The 19,830-nt window shown below is 48.8% G+C and overlaps 1 protein-coding gene and 1 long non-coding RNA gene across 6 annotated transcripts in view; both read left to right on the top strand.

Moving 5' to 3' along the window:
• Window positions 1-2,119, top strand: part of LOC149349562 (uncharacterized) — an 81,749-nt gene extending 79,630 nt beyond the window's left edge. For 2 of the 3 annotated variants that reach the window (XR_016290123.1, XR_016290124.1), the window contains one exon: window positions 561-1,483. Coding sequence is in view for 1 of the 3 variants with exons in the window: in XM_089578536.1 (XP_089434662.1) it covers window positions 1,495-2,007 (513 nt within the window). In the remaining 2 variants the exon portion in view is untranslated. Of the gene's footprint in view, window positions 1-560 lie in introns of all 3 variants that reach the window. The other variant, XM_089578536.1, reaches the window with a different exon arrangement.
• Window positions 2,120-9,427: 7,308 nt separating this feature from the next.
• The window catches only part of LOC149349561 (uncharacterized), a 32,162-nt gene continuing 21,759 nt past the window's right edge, over window positions 9,428-19,830 (top strand). For 2 of the 3 annotated variants that reach the window (XR_016290122.1, XR_016290121.1), the window contains exons 1-2: window positions 9,428-9,774; window positions 11,194-11,299. This is a non-coding gene — a long non-coding RNA (uncharacterized LOC149349561). Of the gene's footprint in view, window positions 9,775-11,193; window positions 11,300-13,741; window positions 13,855-19,830 lie in introns of those variants that run through there. The other variant, XR_016290120.1, reaches the window with a different exon arrangement.

Here is a 19,830-nt window from a genome sequence, read left to right as displayed (position 1 = left end):
GGCGCACATTATTGCACTGCAACGCTTACATTTAGGCTTACACAGAGTCTCTGTCAAGTGCTACATAGTGGCCGGTAGTCCCACCTGGATGTTGGATCCCATCTCCGTTTTCTTCATGGCGCTGCTTGCACGCGTACAACCCCGGCGTATACTAATCAACCAGTCTCAAACAATCTTTCTTCGGCATTCTTCCGTGTGCAACAAAAGAAATGCCGCGACACGAAGCTGCGACGAGGGCCGCTTTTCGTCCCGCAGCGCGAAGGTTCTGTACACATGCTGAAAGAATGTTCGCATATTTAAACCTGTATATTGCACTTAAGAGACAAGAGCACGAGAAACTTGCGCGCGTATATTAACGTCCCACATACAGGCTCACATGTTTAAAAGCACATGCTTAAAAGAGCAAAAAGAAAAAAATTGTATAGCACAGACCATTTCATTGCATAGCCTACCGTACCTAATTATCATTGATATATGGGTTATAGTGAAGCATTATTTCTACGCTCCGCGAAGGATTCTCGGGCGTACAATTTGTTTTCACCGTTTCACTGTATTCGCAGGCGAGCGAGAGAGCCCAGCTCAGAGACCGAGGAGAGGATGACGTCCGAGAGCTCCCGTTGGGTGGTTGAGCACCGGTGTCCATGAAGCGCAGCGCCCTCTATGCGATCGGGGCCTTCCTCGTGGCCCTGTGCGTGGCCGGCATCTTTTGCATCATCCTCGCTGACATCACCGTCGGCCTGTTCATCATCGGCACGGCTCTCACAGTGGCTTTGCTCTTCGGCATCGTGTGGATGGGCCGCGCCTGCTACGGCGGCCAGCCGCGCCGGCCGTCGCTCAGCACGTCGGCGGACGAGCCTTGTCAGCCGCCGGGCGACTCTCTCATGGCCATTGAGATTCCGCCCTACCCAGCACCGTCCGAGAAGGCGTTCCAAGAGGCGCACAGTGACCGCAGCGACTCGAGGGCTGTGCTATACAATAGCAGAGACGGTGCCGTGGTCATAACGAAGCGACCGCCCGTTCTTGGCGAGACAGATGATTACAGTGGTGTGCATCTCTAGAGAAGGTCTTCGCCACGAAATTCATCTCCATTCGTGATTCCCCGAACTGCGATAAGGTTGTCAGCTGCGCTTGTTTACTTTTTTTCAGGCCCCACGTGCGATGTTATGCTACGGGTCGTATGACAGGAAGTTGAAGCGCCTCTTTTTCAGCTCTCTCGATGTCTCCCTCCCCTTTTTGCCTCTAGCAGCTGCACAGCTTGCCGAAAACACACGGTCGTCACCTCGATCGCGTCCGGCGCATCTGTCGCGAGCAGACGTCCACATGTGTGCCAGCCTGACGCGACCCTCCGTCGTCCGTGTATGCCCCGCCTGTCACCTTGACGCGCCGTAGATCTCCAGGGATACATAACGAGAGTTCCATTGCGAGGCTGCTGCATTCCCCGTCCCTGAGCAATGGCAAAGCAAAACACGGCAGACAGCACCCGAAGGGCTGTGCATGCGCGCCGAGCAGCTGGGTGAAGCCGAGGAACACGAAAACATGGTCGTTCCCTCCTCCGGCTACATCGCCGCGCCGTTGGAAGCGGTGCGGCTAGACGGTGCGACGCAGCAGCTGCCCACCAGCCCCCGAGGAGAGCGGCCGGACAGCGCGAGGACCACGCACGCCGCGCTCTGCTTCGCTGTGGTCGCCCTGGTGTTCGTCGCGGGCATGGCGCTGCTCGCGTCGGGCCTGCACTGGTGGGGCCTGTGCCTGCTGGGCGCCGCACTGCTCCTCCTGGTCTCCCTGTGCCTGATGCCTGCCGCCGCCGGCCGGCAGCCGGAAGCCGCGCCGCTCGCCGGCGAGCCCGTGCCGGTGTCCATGTGCGCGCACCTGCAGTTGCGGACGATCAGCGGCAACGCGGTGCCCTACCTGCTGGAGGAAGTGACGCTCGCCGACGTGAGCCGCATGTACCCGCCGCCGTTCCCGCCGCCGCCGTATCAGGCCAAAGTAACCGACCCTCGCAAGCAGTGAGGCTACGTCGACGGGCCGAGACAGACCCATTGTGGACGCTGTGAGCTCGTGCCCGACTGTGTGACATTTCATACATGCATGTTTATAGAAATATAGCGTTTCTTTACCGTGACCGGTTGGTCTGTGTCTGGGTGAGGGGCAGAGTCAGTCAGCGCTCTGTTGACATGCCTCTACTCCTTTTCCCGGTTCAACGATTTGTCTTGCAGGGTGCCAGGTATGTTGCAGTTCTGCTATAGACCCATGCGACTCGAACAAAGCCGCATCAGTAATAGGCTTTTTTCTTTCGCTCTCTTTTTCGTCGCCAGTTTTGGCGGTGACATGACGCTGTGTTCGTTTCATGCATTTGCGGAACTTCTTTTCTATTGTGGCATCCTTACAAAGTATCTTCCGACACACAAAGCTGGCGACCGCGTCCCGTGTACCAGCTGGTTGCATTAGGGAGTAGCATACTGCAGGCTGCGCATAGTGAAACGATATACTATAGATGAAAGAAGTCATTCGATCCATAGCTAAAGTAAATCAAGCCCTCTTCTCTATATTGATCCTTGCGTTTGCGGAACTGAAGCAAACGCCATGCGTCTAAGAAAATTTAACTATGAGAGGCTCTTTGTTGCGACCTGCAACCCTTGACGACAATATCGAGTGACCGACGACCAATAAGTCAACTAGAAGTCGTGGCGCTTACCAGAGAGGAACGCACCGATTTCACTGCAGATACAAATGGATTCGACGCGCACTTCTCAACGTCGAAGCCATTCGACTACGAAGCTGATAAAAGAAGGAATGAGCTGTCAACTTTGTTTTCATCCATTATAAGACACAGTTAAGAGTACTTTGCTCTTGCATGCCGCGCTGTAAGCAGCACGTGTTGGCATCGACGAGGCAGGATGGCAAAACTCATCTCCATGGAGAAGCCAAAATGTCAAAGCGCGCCACTCTAAGGCAAACGCTATCGCTAAAAGTACGTCGTACGATCCGGTACATTCTTTTATGGGACACACTGCACGTATCCGAGCAGCACTTTTTTAAAGCTGTGGCCAAAGGTACCTCGGACGAACCCGGCAAGTATTTTTTTTTCAGACTACGTCGGTCGGATCCGATCAATATTTTTGATAACCAATCTTTCAAAAATATCTTTCAAAAATATATATAAATATTTCAAAAACGTATCTGCCAATATATTTTTCGTCCACGTTCGGCATCACGGGTACGTCGGTGTGTCTTTCTCCGTCCACTCTCGGCAGTCGTAGCAGTAGGCAGGCAAATCCAAGCCGACACGATCACAAAGTGCGCAGCTAGGAACACGACCGCTTCCCGTTCGGTGTAACCGTCTAAAGCGGTAATTTTATCGCCGATTCAATAATGTTCGCCCACTGACCATAATGGGGCGACCGTTGTCCGGTGCGCATACTTCGAGTGCGCCAGCACTGAACTTTGTGCTGCTACAAGCATGACAAGCACCATATCTTCCTGTTGTACCGTTCGCCGCATAAAATATGGTGGCAGCACGCGAGCTGCAAATTACTCGTGACGGTTATTTCGATGCAAAAACTATACACGTGAGCTGTGCTGCCGCTGTGTCGAAGCCTGCTTCGTGTCTGTGCTAACTTCGGAGCTTGAATGCGCACCGCATCGGCGTGGCTGCTGACGGGTGCCTTCAGCTTGCTCTAAGCTTGAACCAGCGACGTCTTTAACTCTTCTCCCGAAAGACCAGGCGACGAGCTTGGCTGGGCCGTCGAGGGAAGTCTTGCCCCAGCAGTCGGCGGCCGGCCACTTCCCTCGGCTCTCCGTTCCCCCAAAGCGTTGCTCTTTGCCCGGAAACGGCTTGCGCGACTAGGCAGTTGAACGCCCGTTGGCCGAGTACGTACTTCCGGTTTGTCATTGCTCGTTCCCGTGTAATGTAGTGGAACACATCTTCGTCCCCGCAGCTGCGCAGGCCTGGCCATCGCCCCTGTGGTATCATAGGCAACAAATAAATTCGACAAACAATTTCTGCTGCAGTGACTTCAAGGCAGAGTCGCAAATATTTTAAGATGAACATTCCATCTACCGGTAAATAAAGCCCGACATTATATTTCTTGCTGGTTACGAACGGGCGTCTGCAGTATGAGATACGTAATGTGCTGGGTATGGGCAGTGGATCTACGTAATCACCGCTGCGTTTCAGAAGTCAGCGCAGAATCGCAGGCAGCACTAATGTGGATTATGGCTTGCACGCTTATCGAGTGGACAGATTGCGAGACTGTTACTGAGCAGGATTGCAAAGGCAGCGAACGAACCTTTGCTGGGGTACACTGTAAACAAAAATATACCCAAAAGGGAGTAAAAATGGTGACGGGCACCTTTTTTACTCCATTTGTGAAAACATTTACTCCATGCGTAGGGAGTAAAAAGGTGGACTGTCCTCCATTTTACTCCCATGAGGGAATAATGGAGTAAAAATGAGGATTTACCAGCATTTACTCCAGTCTAGAAAGGGAGTTAATTGTGCCAAATACTCCACCAGTGCCGAAATGGAGTAACAAAAACACCATTTTGTGCAACCCGCCCGCCGCCTAGCGTCTCGTCTGCTTCTGGTCAGTTGTCATATAATGGCGGTGGGTGACGACCGCTTGGTTACCATCGTCGCTGGATCTCTGCTGACTTCTGCTCCTTCACGGGCGCCTACCGCGGTACAAGATATCAACGTGACGCCGTTTTCCGCTACAGTACGTTACATAGTTGAATTGCTCCTGTGAAGTCTCCAGTGCTCTAACGATGCCTGACTTTCCTTTGTTTGTGTCGCCACCCCGTTACAGCCCCCGCTTAGGCCTAATTCTCAGAGGCTTTTTTCAGTGTGGTTCTCGCAATGTGTTGCAGCAGATTATGTGTTGCATGAACATGGAACTGTGATAGAACATAGTGTCAACGCTGAACTCTTGATTGAGCTCATGAGGCCACATTTTTCCTCAGCCATGTTTAAGATCCAAGCCTTAATGAAGTGAATATGAGAGCAAACACTGCCATTCCAAACTACCATCAGGTGTATTTTCACCTTTTCTGCTCTGGTTTTGAGTCAAATATAGCGTGGTGCATGACCGTGAAAACTACCCAGCGTCTCCTTTTCAGTTTTGAACTACTGATTACAATCTTACATCCCTTTATCTACGAGCATGGCCAACGAAACGAGCTCGTACAGCAAAAGGAGACGACAAGCAGACGACTCGTGCCGCCTACGCCGCCGCTGGGCTAGCAGACGGCGGAAAGAATGCGTGACGCCGGGGTCACATAAGGGCAGCGCAGTTTCCCAAGTTGGGTTGCCGGCGGCCCGCAGAGCTACTGGCCGTTTCCGCCGCTGTCACTGCTATAAGAATGAGCCTGAATGAGGATAAACACGACGCCATTTTTGGGCTCCATTTCTGTGGGTAGTAAAAAATTTACTCCCTTTTCACTCCAAAATAACTCCCTTTATACTCCAGAATAACTCCCTTATTTAAGGGAGTAAATAAAAAACACCATACATATGGAGTAAAAAAACCTCCTTTTGGGTGTGCGTTAGAGGACAAGCCATTTACTCCCTTCTGGGTGTTTTTTTGCTAACAGTGTACGTCGCGTCGTCTGCTGCGTCGCTTGCAGGGCTTCGCATAGGGACGGTACGAGCGACGGTGGCTCTTGCCACGTATCACCCGACATTCCGGCAGCCACACGTGGGGATGCTGGGACGTGTGCGTTTCACTGCATCTGGACATGAATAACCAGGCGTCTCGTCCTCATCGCATCGTACTTACTGCATCGACTTAGTGACAGTGTAATGAATGTAAAAACGAGAGAACTTCTTTCGTACCCACCGCTCCTGAAAAGTCGCGAAATTGGCGTGTAAGCGAGCAAGCGGAATGACGCACATGAGTTGACGTCACTTCAGAAATGGGATTACAGCGACGTCCACGTGCCTGTAATGAGAATGAACTCGAAACGTTGGAGGCGTCTCTGAACATTTCGCTGCATAAAAGTGATACCAGGCAGGCGCAGAGAGAAGACTATGCGTCGAGCGGTTAACCGCTAAATCTGTTTCTTAATTATTTCAGCTTTTCCTACACCACAAAACTGAACAGTTAGATTCATGTTTCACTGATAAAACAGCGCATTTACAAGCTTTACTTATGAGTTTAATGAACGCGTGGTACTCGTCACTGGCATGAGTCAAGACTCTATATTAGGCTTCTTTTTTATGTGCTTCAAAATCCTAGGAGTTAGAAGCTGAAGGAAATTAGAATATATACATTTATGGTCCCATTCAAATATTTGCCGAAGAAGCCATTAGCTACCAAGCACTATACATTCCAAGTGCTATTCATGGGTCCAGAAAAAAACAAACAAACTAGGGTTTCATTGTGGCAACAACCTCATTCCGTGTAGCAGAGCGATACAAATATCTTCTCATCTACAAAGTTATTAAATCTAGGTGACCGAAATGCGAGGTAACAGAATACATAAACTTTCGCTGTGAGCAGTCTTGCACACGTTAAAGAAGTTAAGTAACCGATTACAATTACAATTCATCATCATCAGCCTGACTACACCCACTGCAGGGCAAAGGCCTCTCCCATGTCTCTCCAATTAACCCTGTCCTTTGCTAGTTGCCGCCACTGTATCCCCGCAAACTTCTTAATCTCATCCGCCCACCTAACTTCCTGCCGTCCCCTGCTACGTTTGCTTTCTCTTGGAATCCACTCCGTTACCCTAAGGACCAGCGGTTATCTTGCCTTCGCATTACATGCCCTGCCCAAGCCCACTTCTTCCTCTTGATTTCAACTAGGATGTCATTAACCCGCGTTTGATCCCTCACCCACTCCGCCCTCTTCCGATCTCTTAACGTTATACCTATCATTTTCCTTTCCATAGCTCGCTGCGTTGTTCTTAACTTAAGCTGAATCCTCTTTGTTAGCCTCCACGTTTCTGCCCCATAGGTGAGTACCGGTAGGATACAGCTGTTATATACTTTTCTCTTCAGGGATATTGGTAAGCTACCATTCATGACCTGAGAGAACCTGCCATACGCGCTCCACCCCATTCTTATTCTTCTAGTTATTTCCTTCTGAGAAGGAAATAAGGAAATGAGAAGGAAATAACAATTACAATTACTTTATCTCAAAGGTAACTGGTTTCAAGGGTCGATTCTAGCCCCAGAAAAGTAACTGAACAATTAAAGAAAATCAATCGATTACTGCTGAGTTGTTTGCTGTTGCTATTAGTGGCTATTTACAGGTGTTAGCACCTGTAAATAGCAGCGGCATCTGCCATCGAAACCTGAAGCACCTGAGATGCGGCTAGCGAAAATAAATGGACAGGGAGAGAGAAAAAAAAAGGGGGAGCGATAGTAAGAAAGGATAGGGGTAGGGCGGCAATATAGCTACTGTTTGGTCAAGGGAAGGTACAGAGAATGCACGGAAAAAAATCTAAGCTCACTAGAAACATGGCACTCCGTGGAAAGTGCTTGCCCAGTCCTCGTCCGCGTTTCTTGCTCTTCGCTTGTCGCACTTTAGGAACAGTCATGTATTTCAGGTGATCAAAGTAAACTTTACAGTGGTAATTTAAAAGAAAATGACAACGGGCAAGCTCTTAAGTTCCAGGCAACAAAGCCGTTCAACACGTCGTCATGTTTTCTCGGTAACCCAGTTACATCTGCAAGAGAACACCTTACGCCTTGAAGGCTGTACCAGTATAACAACTTGCTGACCAACAATTTCTGCATGAATGCAGTTTTGGGGAGTACCAAGCTGCCTGGTGGAAGCAATGACTGTGCACACGTAAACTTTTCTAGCGTTCTCGTTTAAGCGCGCACATCGACGCCAAGCGCCAGAGCACCGCTTATGGTACGCCTACCCACGGAACGAAGAGACGGCCAGAGAGAGCTTTTGCAATGGGCGAAAAAAGCAGCAACGTGCGATTAAAAAAAAAGGTAGAATGATCCTGTGTGCTCACGGCCAGGTAAAGTGCAACGCCCGCACATCCACCACCCCACTAGAGCTTCGTGGGGACGCTGGCTGTGCACGGCCACCAGCTTCTGCCGGTCGACCCCACGTGGGACATGGCAGCCAGCGCTGGTCTTCTGTGCCAAGTGGAGCACCCTCGGTGGAAAAATTCTAATAAAGTGCCCCCCTCCATGGAACGCAAGCGGTACCGTAGATACCCCGTGTTGTATTATTTTTACGAGACATCCTCTTGTTACTACCAATAACGTTTGTCCCGCATATCGATGGGTACTAGCGATAAGAAAATCAGGCGCATTAGTGGAGCACATTAAAATTCTGGTTCCTTGCAACTTGATATCGCTGGGCAAGTCGGCTCTGTCCTCTGTCAGTATCCAGGGGCCCAGGGGCCCAGGTATGAACGCGCGCGATGCTTCTCTGCAGCCGGTCCGTTGTCGCTCTCTCACGATGGAAACATCCCCGCTATAGCCGGAGGCAACTTAAAAAAACAGCCGTTAATAGTGAGGCGTAGTCTGTGGTGTCCTGTATTTCACCACTGACAATTGTAAACGAAATCAGCTTTTTAACGTTTGATTATATGAAACGAGCCAGAGGCATCGGAATTCACGGTCATAACTTCCTCTGGGAGATAGCTTCGTGTTTAGGTCACAAGAAAAGCTTTAACAACTGACTTCTTTTTTGTCGCGGCTGAATTGTTTGTAGTGGCCCTAAATGTGGATGGAGCTTCAATGCAGAATTATCCTAACGTAGAGTTCCTAAAAATTGCCTAGAGAAAAAAGTGGCGCCACCATATCTATGTGAGCTTCATAAAGAGCGTTGCATCCACTATGGGCATGCAGGGAATATGAGATTCTGTTTTTGGCTTTCCTACTCTTGGGACGAAAACATGGATGCTTTCGTGGAATCACGGCAGCGCCGCGATGCAGTGGTTAGCTATCTGTCCACCGCGCAGCCACGATGCTCTGCATCCTGTGCAGATTAGATCATTTTAATAGCGCTTTTTTTTACTTATCTGACAAATTTAGCATGAATGGATTCCGCAGTAGGCTTGTATGGAAGTTTTCCTTAGAGGTTTGCCTATGTACAGTTGTAGTGAAACAAATAAATCCGCGCGTTTGGTCCAACAGTTGCCAAGCCAAATACAGAACCTTATCTCCTCGGCATGCCCTAGGTGGATGAAATGCGGCGACGCCAGTTTTCCCAATAGGTATGCATGAGAAACTCTGTGGTATCCGATTGCACCAGCCTGCCGCCAAGTTCACGTTCTCGAAGCTGTACAGTTTGTTAAAGCAAGCTTTTTGAAAAAAAAAAGCAACTTATTACCAGCAATCAATTACGCAAAAATAATTGAATTACCCAGAACGTTACGCTTTGAAAAAAATAATCAATCAGTCACAAATTTACGAGAGAATGAACGCGTTCCGCACAACTCTAGCCCTGAGCAACGACGCCGCTCTTGGGGCAAGTGACAGGCCTGCGAACGAAGCGAACCTGGCAAGGCGAGATGGGCAAGAGCATGGGCAAGAGCCACCGCTGACCTCCCGTACCTCCCGCAGGCTGCCGCGCCATCTCTCGTCGTGCGACCAAACTCTTGTGAAGCTGCGGCACCCTCGCTGTGGTGGCGTCAACTTGATCTTCAAGGCGACATTTGTCTACACGCTTCGGCGAGTGTGAAACATTTGTTTCTCACTCGCGGAAGCGTGGCGCCTTTGCCAAAAGTAACCAGGCTGCATGATTTGCTTCTCACTCGTATAGTGTAACTCTTGCGGCTTCCCTGAAGATCAAAAGGTCTCGAAAGGTGAGGGCAAAGGTTCTCCTTACTTTGCAGACATTTAGAGCTTGACTGATGGAATAAGTGTTCCACTATACGACTAAAGAGCAGCCGGCAAAGGCGATGCATCTCATATGGGGATTACAAGGCATACGCTGCAGGTGCGCGCTCTTGCTCTTTCTCACTTCGTTTCTTTTTGTCCCCTTCTCACGTGTAGGGCGAAACTTCAGTCTGACCAACCTTCCTGCCTATCCTATGTTTGCCATATCTGTCTATAAAGGTTTCAGCAATTAAAAGGACTTGACTTAGTCTTGACGAAGCGCAGTTCTCTTGTCGAAACGTTGACTTGCAGACTGAGGCTTCCCACCTTTCACCCATTGATTTCGTTCTGAGAAAAACTTTTTTTTGTCACTTCCGAGGCGCTGATTAATTCTTAGTTCTTACTTGAAATATGTGGCAGAGAGAAAATACGTGGCTTCGTTCTTTCTTGAACTTTGTAGCAGGCTTACGAAGAGAAGAGATGCTCATAATTCTTTTCGGTAATGTTAATTAATGCTGGTTCTATCTCGTATACGAAGATAAATCTCTGAGGAAGAGCGCTTTTTTTGTGTGATTGGTATTTTGGTAAAAGTTTTCTTAACAATCCCAAATATAACCGCTCTGTCTACAAATGATAGTAATTCTAGGCGCCGATAGTTTAATGAAAGTCACGTAGCAGCACTGAAAATGTGTTAATGGGGAGCACCAGTTCTTGAGAACCGTCATGTCACTCATGTATTCAGCTGTGCGAACATACCTGCTTTTCAGCGCACATGCACGTACAGTCGCGGGTAAAAAAGATTAGCACACACGACGGAACACCAGAGCGCCGGAATGACAACGCGTGGCGCTGCGGGTGGCGAAGAGGCTGATAACGAGAGTGCCGGGCCGTTCCCATTCTACATTGTTAGGGGGGTTCAGCGGACTACCACGGGTAGCAGAATTAGTGGCTAAAGGCAGCGCTATTATCTATTGTTCCCGCGAGTTCCTTTTGACAAACCATCGCGGACATAAAAAAACAGTAATAAAAAGAGGCCATCTTTGCTCATGATAACCGAGCCAAAATAAATGCCGCAAGCACAGTGACGTAGGGTCGGCACTTCAACGCTCGGGCGGTGCATGCTTGATAAAGCTTACTTCATGCCGTCCCCCCCTACGCTGCAAACATGGAAACGGCCCGTTAGGCAGGTCTGCGTACCGCAGCGGCGCGTGGTGAGATATACGAATTCTAAATGCCAATGATCTGTGCTAATATTTTTTGCTCGCGACTGTACGCAGATGCACGCCCGTGACACCAAAGGCAGCACCTAAATGAGGGTGGTGTGAGACCTTCCGGACACGAAAATTAACGTTAACCCTCAGCGTAGTCTCCATATAGTGCTACACACTTGGTTCACTGCGTTTCAGGTTTGTCCATCCCACCAGATAAGAAGCCATTGCCAACTGCAAGCCAAACTTCTAAGTTTGCGAAGATGGAGAAACGAGAGGAGGCCAGATCTGGAGTGCAGAAAGCGTGAGCAACCAATTCGAAGCCTAATACGCATTATTTTGCAACTGGTCTAATCTTTAGGGGTATCGCCCAAGGTGGAGTAGATTGGTAGTAAGGGAGCAATTGCTCATTAGCATTAACCCAAGCATAGCTATAGCCCGGATCAGGACGATTTTTTCTTCGACTACAAAGTTTCTATGAAAGCTGCAGAGCTTTCCTTTGTAGCCTTGTAGCTTATTGGCTGCGCTTGGGTGCGTTCTAATGAGTAATTACTCCTTTATTATAATTTTTGTCCTTTCAATCGCCATTCCTTCATAACGGTGAAATGGGCTGTTTGCACGACAACCTGAGTTTCGACAGCTACTAAGCGTCCAGAGAGTACTTCATCTCCACCCACGTTTTAAGTCGTTCGTCGAAGAGTAATCCGTCGTCAGAGCCGGAGCTCAGTCCCCGTGAACTGCATCCAACCGTCCGCTTGTTTTACCGCAGTGCGCGAAACTCGACTCCATTTCCGTGGCGAGTGCTGGCATGGTATACCTTCAGAGGTATTTCGAGCAGGAATAACGCTCCGCTTCTCGCTGGTGTCTGGCCTGAGCCGGCCTGAAGAGCGACGCTTGCCAACCGTGAGGACACCACGCGAACTGCGGCGCCATATAATATAAATCGAACCAATATGTGCAGAGTCCCTCTAATATGCGATCTTACAACGGCGCAAACCACGAAAGGCGCCAAATAAAACGAACCAGTATGCCGTGAGTGAGTACGACGCATTTATATTAAATAAAGAAACTGATTTTCCATCTGAATATTTTAGACGGAACCCATGCCTCGCAGTTGTTCTTTCTGTTCGTTCAACTACTGAATATTGATCACTCGTGTGATACACACCCTGACTCCGCTTCGGCAAACATCTTTTATTTTGACGAAATGTAGCACTGTGTTAGCTTTGTTTTCCATTCCTATCTGTTCCTAGCGGACAAGGTAAAAAAGGAAAGTGGAACAAGGCTTTACAGGCGCAGCACAGCAAAACAAAAAGACTTAATGTCTCGAACAGGAAGAAAATTTGTATCTTTTTTTTTGCTCACAGTGCGTCTACTTTCAGCCTTCTTTTTTGTGTTAGTTTTCTCATTCTGCTAAGTTCTTATTTTTGCGGACAAGGCTCAACAAGAAACAGGAGCAAGGCTTTTTGAGTTGAAGTGCAGAAAAAATAAATCGCAAAACTTCCCTGCAGCTAATAAAAGTAATTCTTTTTCGGTGATAGCGCGCCTTCTTTTAGCCTTCCCTTTTTTTTTGTTTCCTTTCGCGGCCCTGTGCTTTCGAAGCGAAAGCTTCCCTACGGGACCTGGGGCTTCAATCGCGGACCGTGTTAATTTGACCTTCAGCTGAGTTGGAGGTCGAACCATGAAAAAGAAATTGAATCATTATCTATGACTGGGAGTCGAACCCGCGGCTGCGCGAACAGATCTCCTTTAAGGGCCGCTCAGTGAGACCAATAGGATGCGGCGATCCGAATGTAGTAAACATTCTCTGTAGTTTTTTTCGCTTCGTGGGGGACGGCCCACAGGGCGAGCGACAAAGCAAGCACTATTGATGTCGGTATAGCCATTTTATGCTCCGACACGCTAACTTCGAGCTACAAGTAAGAGTGGAAGCAGGGGAAACATCTAGATGCATGCCAAAATTACTTGTTCCACTTTATGACTGTTCGCCAAGCTTCCGCTATTTTGGCGCGAGGAATTTACTTGTCTTCGTTTGATTTGGTTTTATGGGCTTAAAAACTAAACAGGTAATCACGTGCTTTAAGGACACTGTAATGTCTGACAGAGCCTTTGATGCCTCCTCTGAGCGCAATTTTGGGGAACGTGAAGGGTTGTGGGAGAGACGAACTTCAATGTTGCTGGAGATATTTGCCTGCTTACGCGCACTGACAAGTTACTCTAGATCACATCGATTAAAAACTAACGGTGCACATGCACAGAATCGTGAACATATGCTCTTAAGGGCAACGTATACGGGCTACCGCTTTTGAGAGAAAAATATGAAGCGAGAAAGAAAAGAAGAAGAAGAAATAAACTTTATGCAATACATTTTGAATTAATCACTTCTTCCTTTTCTCTCTCTCTCTCTTTTCCATCCAAACTCTTATCTCTTTTCACTCCCTGCCCTCCTTGTGGTAGACTCCCCCGGTATTGCTCTCCCATGTGCTTTTCTTTTGCCCTTAGTATGTACAGGTGAATAGCAACCTCTGCCTCCCGATTCTTGGCCGATCTCCCAGTGTGGGTATGTGCCATATTTTCAAAGACTAACAACAACAACAACAACAAAAATAGTGGGTGGGGATCCAGGTCCGGGCACGCAGTAGTGCGGCCAGGCCGTCTCTGCCCGGCGCGCAAGCACTCGATGGCCTGCCGCGCTGATGAAGTCGGTCCGGCGCTCCTCCCATCAAAGTGGTGTAGGGTTGGGGAGGGAGGAGTATGGGAGCAGGCCGACGCCGTGTGAGGAAGGAGGACTGTCTTCGCAGTGCGGACATCGAGGAGTGCCCAGCAGACCACGGAAACTGTGGAGGAGGACGAGGCAAGGTAAACGTTGGTCTGAAGCTGGCCGGTGGTGTCGGGAAAAGTGGGGATGAGGAGGTGGCTAGTGCTGCATGGGTAGCCTCAGTTCTGCCAGGTAGGAGGATGCGGAGAAGACACTAGGAATTGGAGTCGGCGCCGCATCCCCGCAAGCTCGGTCGGAGATTTCGCGAGCTAGCGCAGGAGCGTGCCTATTACCGCGGTTGCTGTTATGACCAGTCACCGAAAACAACGAACAGGTGTTAAGCGGGTCCATTGGGATGGGCTCAAGGAGTTCGACAATGTACCGTGGAGCTGACTGGAGAGGGGGTGACGACAGGCCGACTACTGTTTAATAAATATAGCAATGTGATGCTCACATGCAATGTGCTTAATTGTTCGACGTGTGTTTCAAGGTCGGTAATGGCACGTAGATGCAATTCGGTGGTGGCGTGGAGTGGTGAAAGGCGCGGGTTCACAACCATCGTAACAACTAGATTGCGCGAAAGGCTGGCATTCGTGTAGAAAGTTAGGGAGGTATGATCAGCAAGGAGCAGCTCGGTAAAACTAGAGACTAGCAGCCGGCGCAAGTCCTGATGCGATGGAAAACCGTGTCTGTGTGTAACGAGAGTAACGCAGATGTCCCAGACAATTTCGTGCATGACTATAGCCAAGACCTCAAAATATCTAGTTACCCTGAAGCACACATACGGTTCAGTTAAAGGTCGAAAGGTCTTGAGTAGTCTGGAGGAGTAGGTGTAACGCCTTTGCAACAGCTGCCACCTCTTGCACCTCTGCTCCGTCGCGATGGGGGGGGGGGGGTGACGTCAGACCAGCAGATGGTGACATCGTAGAGCTATGCGCCGCGGACTGAAACGGCGCTGGGAGACCCCTGATAAACCCTAAGCCCTCGCATTAAAAACGCTACGTGATTTCCGCACCACCGGACATTGAGAAAGTGCTTCGCCGTATGGCCAGACATGTGTCCTTTCAATCGATGTTTTTTATCTCTCTCTATATATTTTTTTATTTGGATGTTAGGTATCTCTGTAAACAAGGCTGATAAGTAAACGGTGAAAGCATTTCAGAAGCTTCGCTGGTCGCGCGCTTATCGCTAGCCGGAGAAGCTCACACACGTACGCAGCCGCATGCGGCGAACAATGGTGGTGGTTGCCACGGCTACACAGGCACTCCACGCTATCGCCTTCCCGCATTCATGAGTGCGGTGTGTGAGCGCTTGTATGCGTGTGAAGTTAATATAACATCGTTCTCGGATCAAACAGCACTCACATATACGAGGTTGTGGAATTCCGCACACATAGTGTGGCTCACGTGCGACCGTCCCGATTCCCCCATCTCTGCGCGAACACATGTAACTGCTCCAGAATTTCCAATATCCCGGATGCCAGCGGAATTTGACCACAGAACAGTAATATTCTGCTTACTCTTGACGCGGCTTGTAGGTGCGCTGCCATATCGGCGTATCTCTGTACTGACGTGTCTGAAACGGCTGGTAAAAATTTTCCCCGGGTGATCTTATGAACATGATTGAGTGGTTTAAGTACGAGTATAGCGCATAACTGAGCACCTCAGCAAGCAAAGCACAATGGTTGGTTTTTGGTTTATGGGGTTTAACGTCCCAAAGCGACTGAGGCTATGAGAGACGCCGTAGTGAAGGGCTCCGGAAATTTCGACCACCTGGGGTTCTTTAACGTGCACTGACATCGCACAGTACACGGGCCTCTAGAATTTCTCCTCCAAAGAAATTCCAGCCGCCGCGGCCGGGATCGAACCCGCGTCTTTCGGGTCAGCAGCCGAGACAATGCTTAAATAGTAATAGGAAGTACTCTACTGCTCGTGAGCCTGGTTAAGGGACAGCAGTTGAGATGTGTAGTGAATGACTGAAAGTAGCGGGGAAGGGAGCAAGTATATCACTCTTGTCCAAATAGTCACGGCACATCGATCCAGGCAGTTGGGAAAAGGTTGGAAGGAAAATAAAAATTTGTTAAAACTTATCTCATCCGCGCACTAACAAGTTATTAACATCTTATCGATCTCCCTCAAAAAGAAAATATATAACAGACGCTTTTTGTCACAAGCCTACGGGGCCAAAACATGGAGGCTAACGATAAGACTTAAAACGAGACCAAGTTCAGCAGAGTGAGGTTGAACAGGGTGTTTCACCTAAGACTGTACACAGTTTTTAAAAATAGTCTTTTTGACTTAGAAGAGCGCTTTTTTCGCCATAGCATTCTTAGCGCTGCAGTGCATTAGAATACAGCTGAGGCGTGCTAACTAGCAGGCTGGTGAAGTAATCTAACTTTTTAACTATCACTGTTGGGCCTCTTAATTATGGAGAAGCGTCTAGCCTACCGCAATTAATATCCATATCGATTTGTTGAATATCGAATACGAGAGTACCCTCGGCGCTGCTGGCCTACAAATTTTTGCTATCTCGACGAGTTACGTGCACTGAAAATTGTTTTGCCTGCAAGTAGGTCGAAAGCGCATGTATTTTGGCGCGATGTAGCAAAAATTTATTTGGGCCACAGCGCCGAGGGAGACCGCGTTTTTGAAATTATAAAAACTGATGTGATATTATAATTACGGTGGGCTACACGTCTTCCAATAATTAAGGAGCCTAACAGTAATACTTATAAAGTTAACTATTCAATATAAGTTAACTACCCTGCTAGTTAGCACGTCTTAGCTGTATTCTGATGTACTACACTGCTGAAATTGCTATGTCGGAAAAAGCGCTCTTCTAACGCAAAAAGCCGATTTTTAAAATTGCGTAAAGTCTTAGGGGAAACGCCTTGAATATGGAAAGGAAAATGATGGATGTAACGTTAACAGACAGGCAGAGCAGAGGATTGTTGCTGTCAACGATAGCTGAAACAAGGAGAAATAATTGGACTTGGATAAGAGATGTAATTCGCAGCACTGGCAACAGCTGGGATAGCGGATACCAAGGGAAAGGAAATCTAGCTGGATGCACTGGAGCGCCATGGTGACGGCGAGGTCAAGAAATTTGCTGCGACACGGTGGCTGTGGCTGGATCAGTATATCAGAGGGAGGGACCTTTGTCGTCCAGTGGACATCAACATCATCCCCGGCCTAAATATGTCCGCTGCAGGACAAAGGCCTCTTCATTATCTCTCCAATTAACCTTGTCCTGCACAAGCTGCGTCCACCTTATCCGCGCAAAGTTCCCGATTCCATCCGCCCACATGATTCTATGACACCCCTTTGTTACGCTTGCTTTCTCTTGGAATCCATTCCGCTAGCCTAAGGGCCCATCGGTTGTCTTGCCTTCCATTACATCCCTTGCCCAAGCCCATTTCTTCTTGATTTCGACTAGGATGTCATAAACTCGCGTTTGTTACCACATCTACTATGCTCTCTTCCTTTCTGCTAACGTTACACCTGTAATTTTCCACAGCTCGCTGCGCTGTCGCCAACTTAATGTCAAGCCTTTTCGTTCGCCTTCGCCTTCAATTGCAAGCCTTCCTTCTTGAGAGATTCTGGCAAGGTGCTATTCATGGCCTGATCAAGAGTGCGTGCAAAAGGCACTACGCCCAATTCTTATTTTTCTAGTTATTTCACTCACTTGGTACAGGTCAGCGGTTGCGACCTGCCCTGAGCAGATATATTCCCCCGAAACTTCTAATGCTTCGCTGCTTATGGCAAATGCTGAACCTTTCCGAGACTACTGAACATTACTTTAGATTTCTTTATATCAATTTCTGTGCCCATCGTTCTGCTTTGCCTGTTCAAAAGCTTTCTTGTAATCTATGAAAGCTTCGTTTCTTGAGAGAGCTTGCCGGTATCCTGTAAAACTATCCTGCCGTCTACTTCTATTGCGCACTCCAGAATTATATTTTTTAGATTATCATTCGTTGCGTAAGATCATTATTGAGCAGGAAAGACTGAGTTCTTCTCGGACAGCGGACGAGAATATCGACCGAGATGCAGTCTCCGTGCATTCCCGTTGAGCATTATCAACAAAGGGTACTGCACATACACAAACAAGAACTAGAAAGGTGTACAAGCAGCGCAGACTAATTTTTATGCGAAAGAAGACGCATCTCTTATAACTTCAAACCGTCATATCAAGGGCTAAGCGCAGTCCAAAAACCTGCCTTCTTTTAGAGCGCAGCTCTTAGGCTCCCGTTCCTGCATTCCGCGTCGTAGTCGTCGGCGTCGGTGTAGTCGGCGTAATACGCCACGCACCTGACAACCATGCCAGGTATAGGTGCAGCGGAGGAATGGACTCCCGGAAGGTGTCTGCCACGGGAAAATCCCGGAGGGTGGCTATCGCAGCGTAACAGGCATCTATCTGCCAGCGGTGGCAGGTGGTGTGTGATGAGCTGCGCTCAAATTTCGCATTACCGGTGACCGTAATTGTCTGTCTGTCAATTTTTTAATAAAAGTTTAGGCAGGTTTTTGGACTGTGCACAGTCCTTGATATGTCGGTTAGAAGTTACAAAAGATGCATCTTTTTTAAATAAAAATCAGTAACGAGCTTGTTATGTATCCTTCTCGTCCTTGTTCGTGCGTACGCAGTATACTTTGTTGATAATCATCGATCGACTCGCCCAACAACAGACTCTCTTTCGCTTTGAACAGACGTCCGTAATCGACAACACCAAAGAGCGTTGAGCTTGGATTGCGGGGAATAATGCAGTGTCTCTGGTTTAGAATAGCGGCGAATCACTGTATTGGATTCCTTTGAGTTATTGAGGTGGTGGCATGCAGACATGGACACTTTCACGAGTGCAAGCCCTTCTGAGGCCTTCACTTGGTGAGGTGAGGGTGAGGGAGAATTGCCGCAGAAAAAATTGGGGATGGTGAGAATGAGGGAGAGCAGGAGTGGTGAGGTGAGGGCAAGATGGACAGGTTGACGGTGAGGGCGTGTTCGTTTCTGCCCCGGCCTTTATTTAAGTTTCCCATCCTGGCACAGCCGATTCCAGAACGCGAGTGGACGCGTAGACGACGGCGAAAGGAGAACTTAAGAACTATCTAGAGGCCAGCTAGAGTACAAACGCCTTCTTCGGACGACCCTTTTGTCTGACCTACCCCTTGGACGGTCCTGCTTGTGCCGCTCGATGTAGTGCACCAAAGGCTCTCCGCCTTCATTCCCACTCACGCCGCCCGCGGGGTCTGCTACACACACGTTCGACTGGGGCTATACATGCAGCTGCATGATGGCAACCGCTTAAAACAACAGGATGCTTGGCAGCTTCGTGTCGAATCTCGCTGCTCCTTGCTGAGTCGCTGCTTATAAAAATGGCCAAGATATTCTCGCATTTGTTCGCCAAGAGGGCAGATGTTGTTGTTAGGGCTTGGGGCTCCCATTTCTTCACCGTTCCTTTTTCTTTTGTTCAAGCAAAGGGCAAAGTTGCTGTGCACTCAGCTTGAGCTCGATCGCCTTGCATACTCTGGTAATAAGAGCGAATACACCGGGTTGAAAACGGAAGCCATCAAAATTAACAGCGCCAAAGACGACTGCGTGGGCGTCTCTTCGATCACCCTCATCGAAAGAAAAAATTGACAGGTGATTACGATAGCTAGTCGGTAATGAGAAATTCGAGCGCAGCTCTTCGCGGCTGGCAGGTGGCGTTTTACGCTGCTAGCCACCCTCCGGGATCCTCCCTTGGCAACCACCTTCGAAGACGCGTTTCGCTCTGCTACTTGGACAGACGGTTACTCCTACTACACCTTTTGTTATTTTGGTTGTGCTTTTTCGGGGCTGTCCTTTCTCCTGTTATTAATGCGACACCATTATGGCTCGTTCACACTTGGGCACTGGACGTCGAGAGCGAGTGCAATACACCGCTACCGAAACGATCTCTCGTTCAGATTTGCCCGCCACCGGGTAGCCGCTTCGTCCGCAACTACTCGCGTTAAGCGTGTTCCTCCACGCCTCATCCTCCACATGCCGTCTGCTCGCGGCACAGATATATATGGTTAGAAAAAAGTATAAACGGGTTCCGTCTGTCT

This window comes from Amblyomma mixtum, chromosome 3, assembly GCF_055824585.1.
Source record: "Amblyomma mixtum isolate Tamu chromosome 3, ASM5582458v1, whole genome shotgun sequence".
Lineage (NCBI taxonomy): Eukaryota > Metazoa > Arthropoda > Arachnida > Ixodida > Ixodidae > Amblyomma > Amblyomma mixtum.
This window is presented reverse-complemented; position numbering and strand designations above follow the sequence as displayed.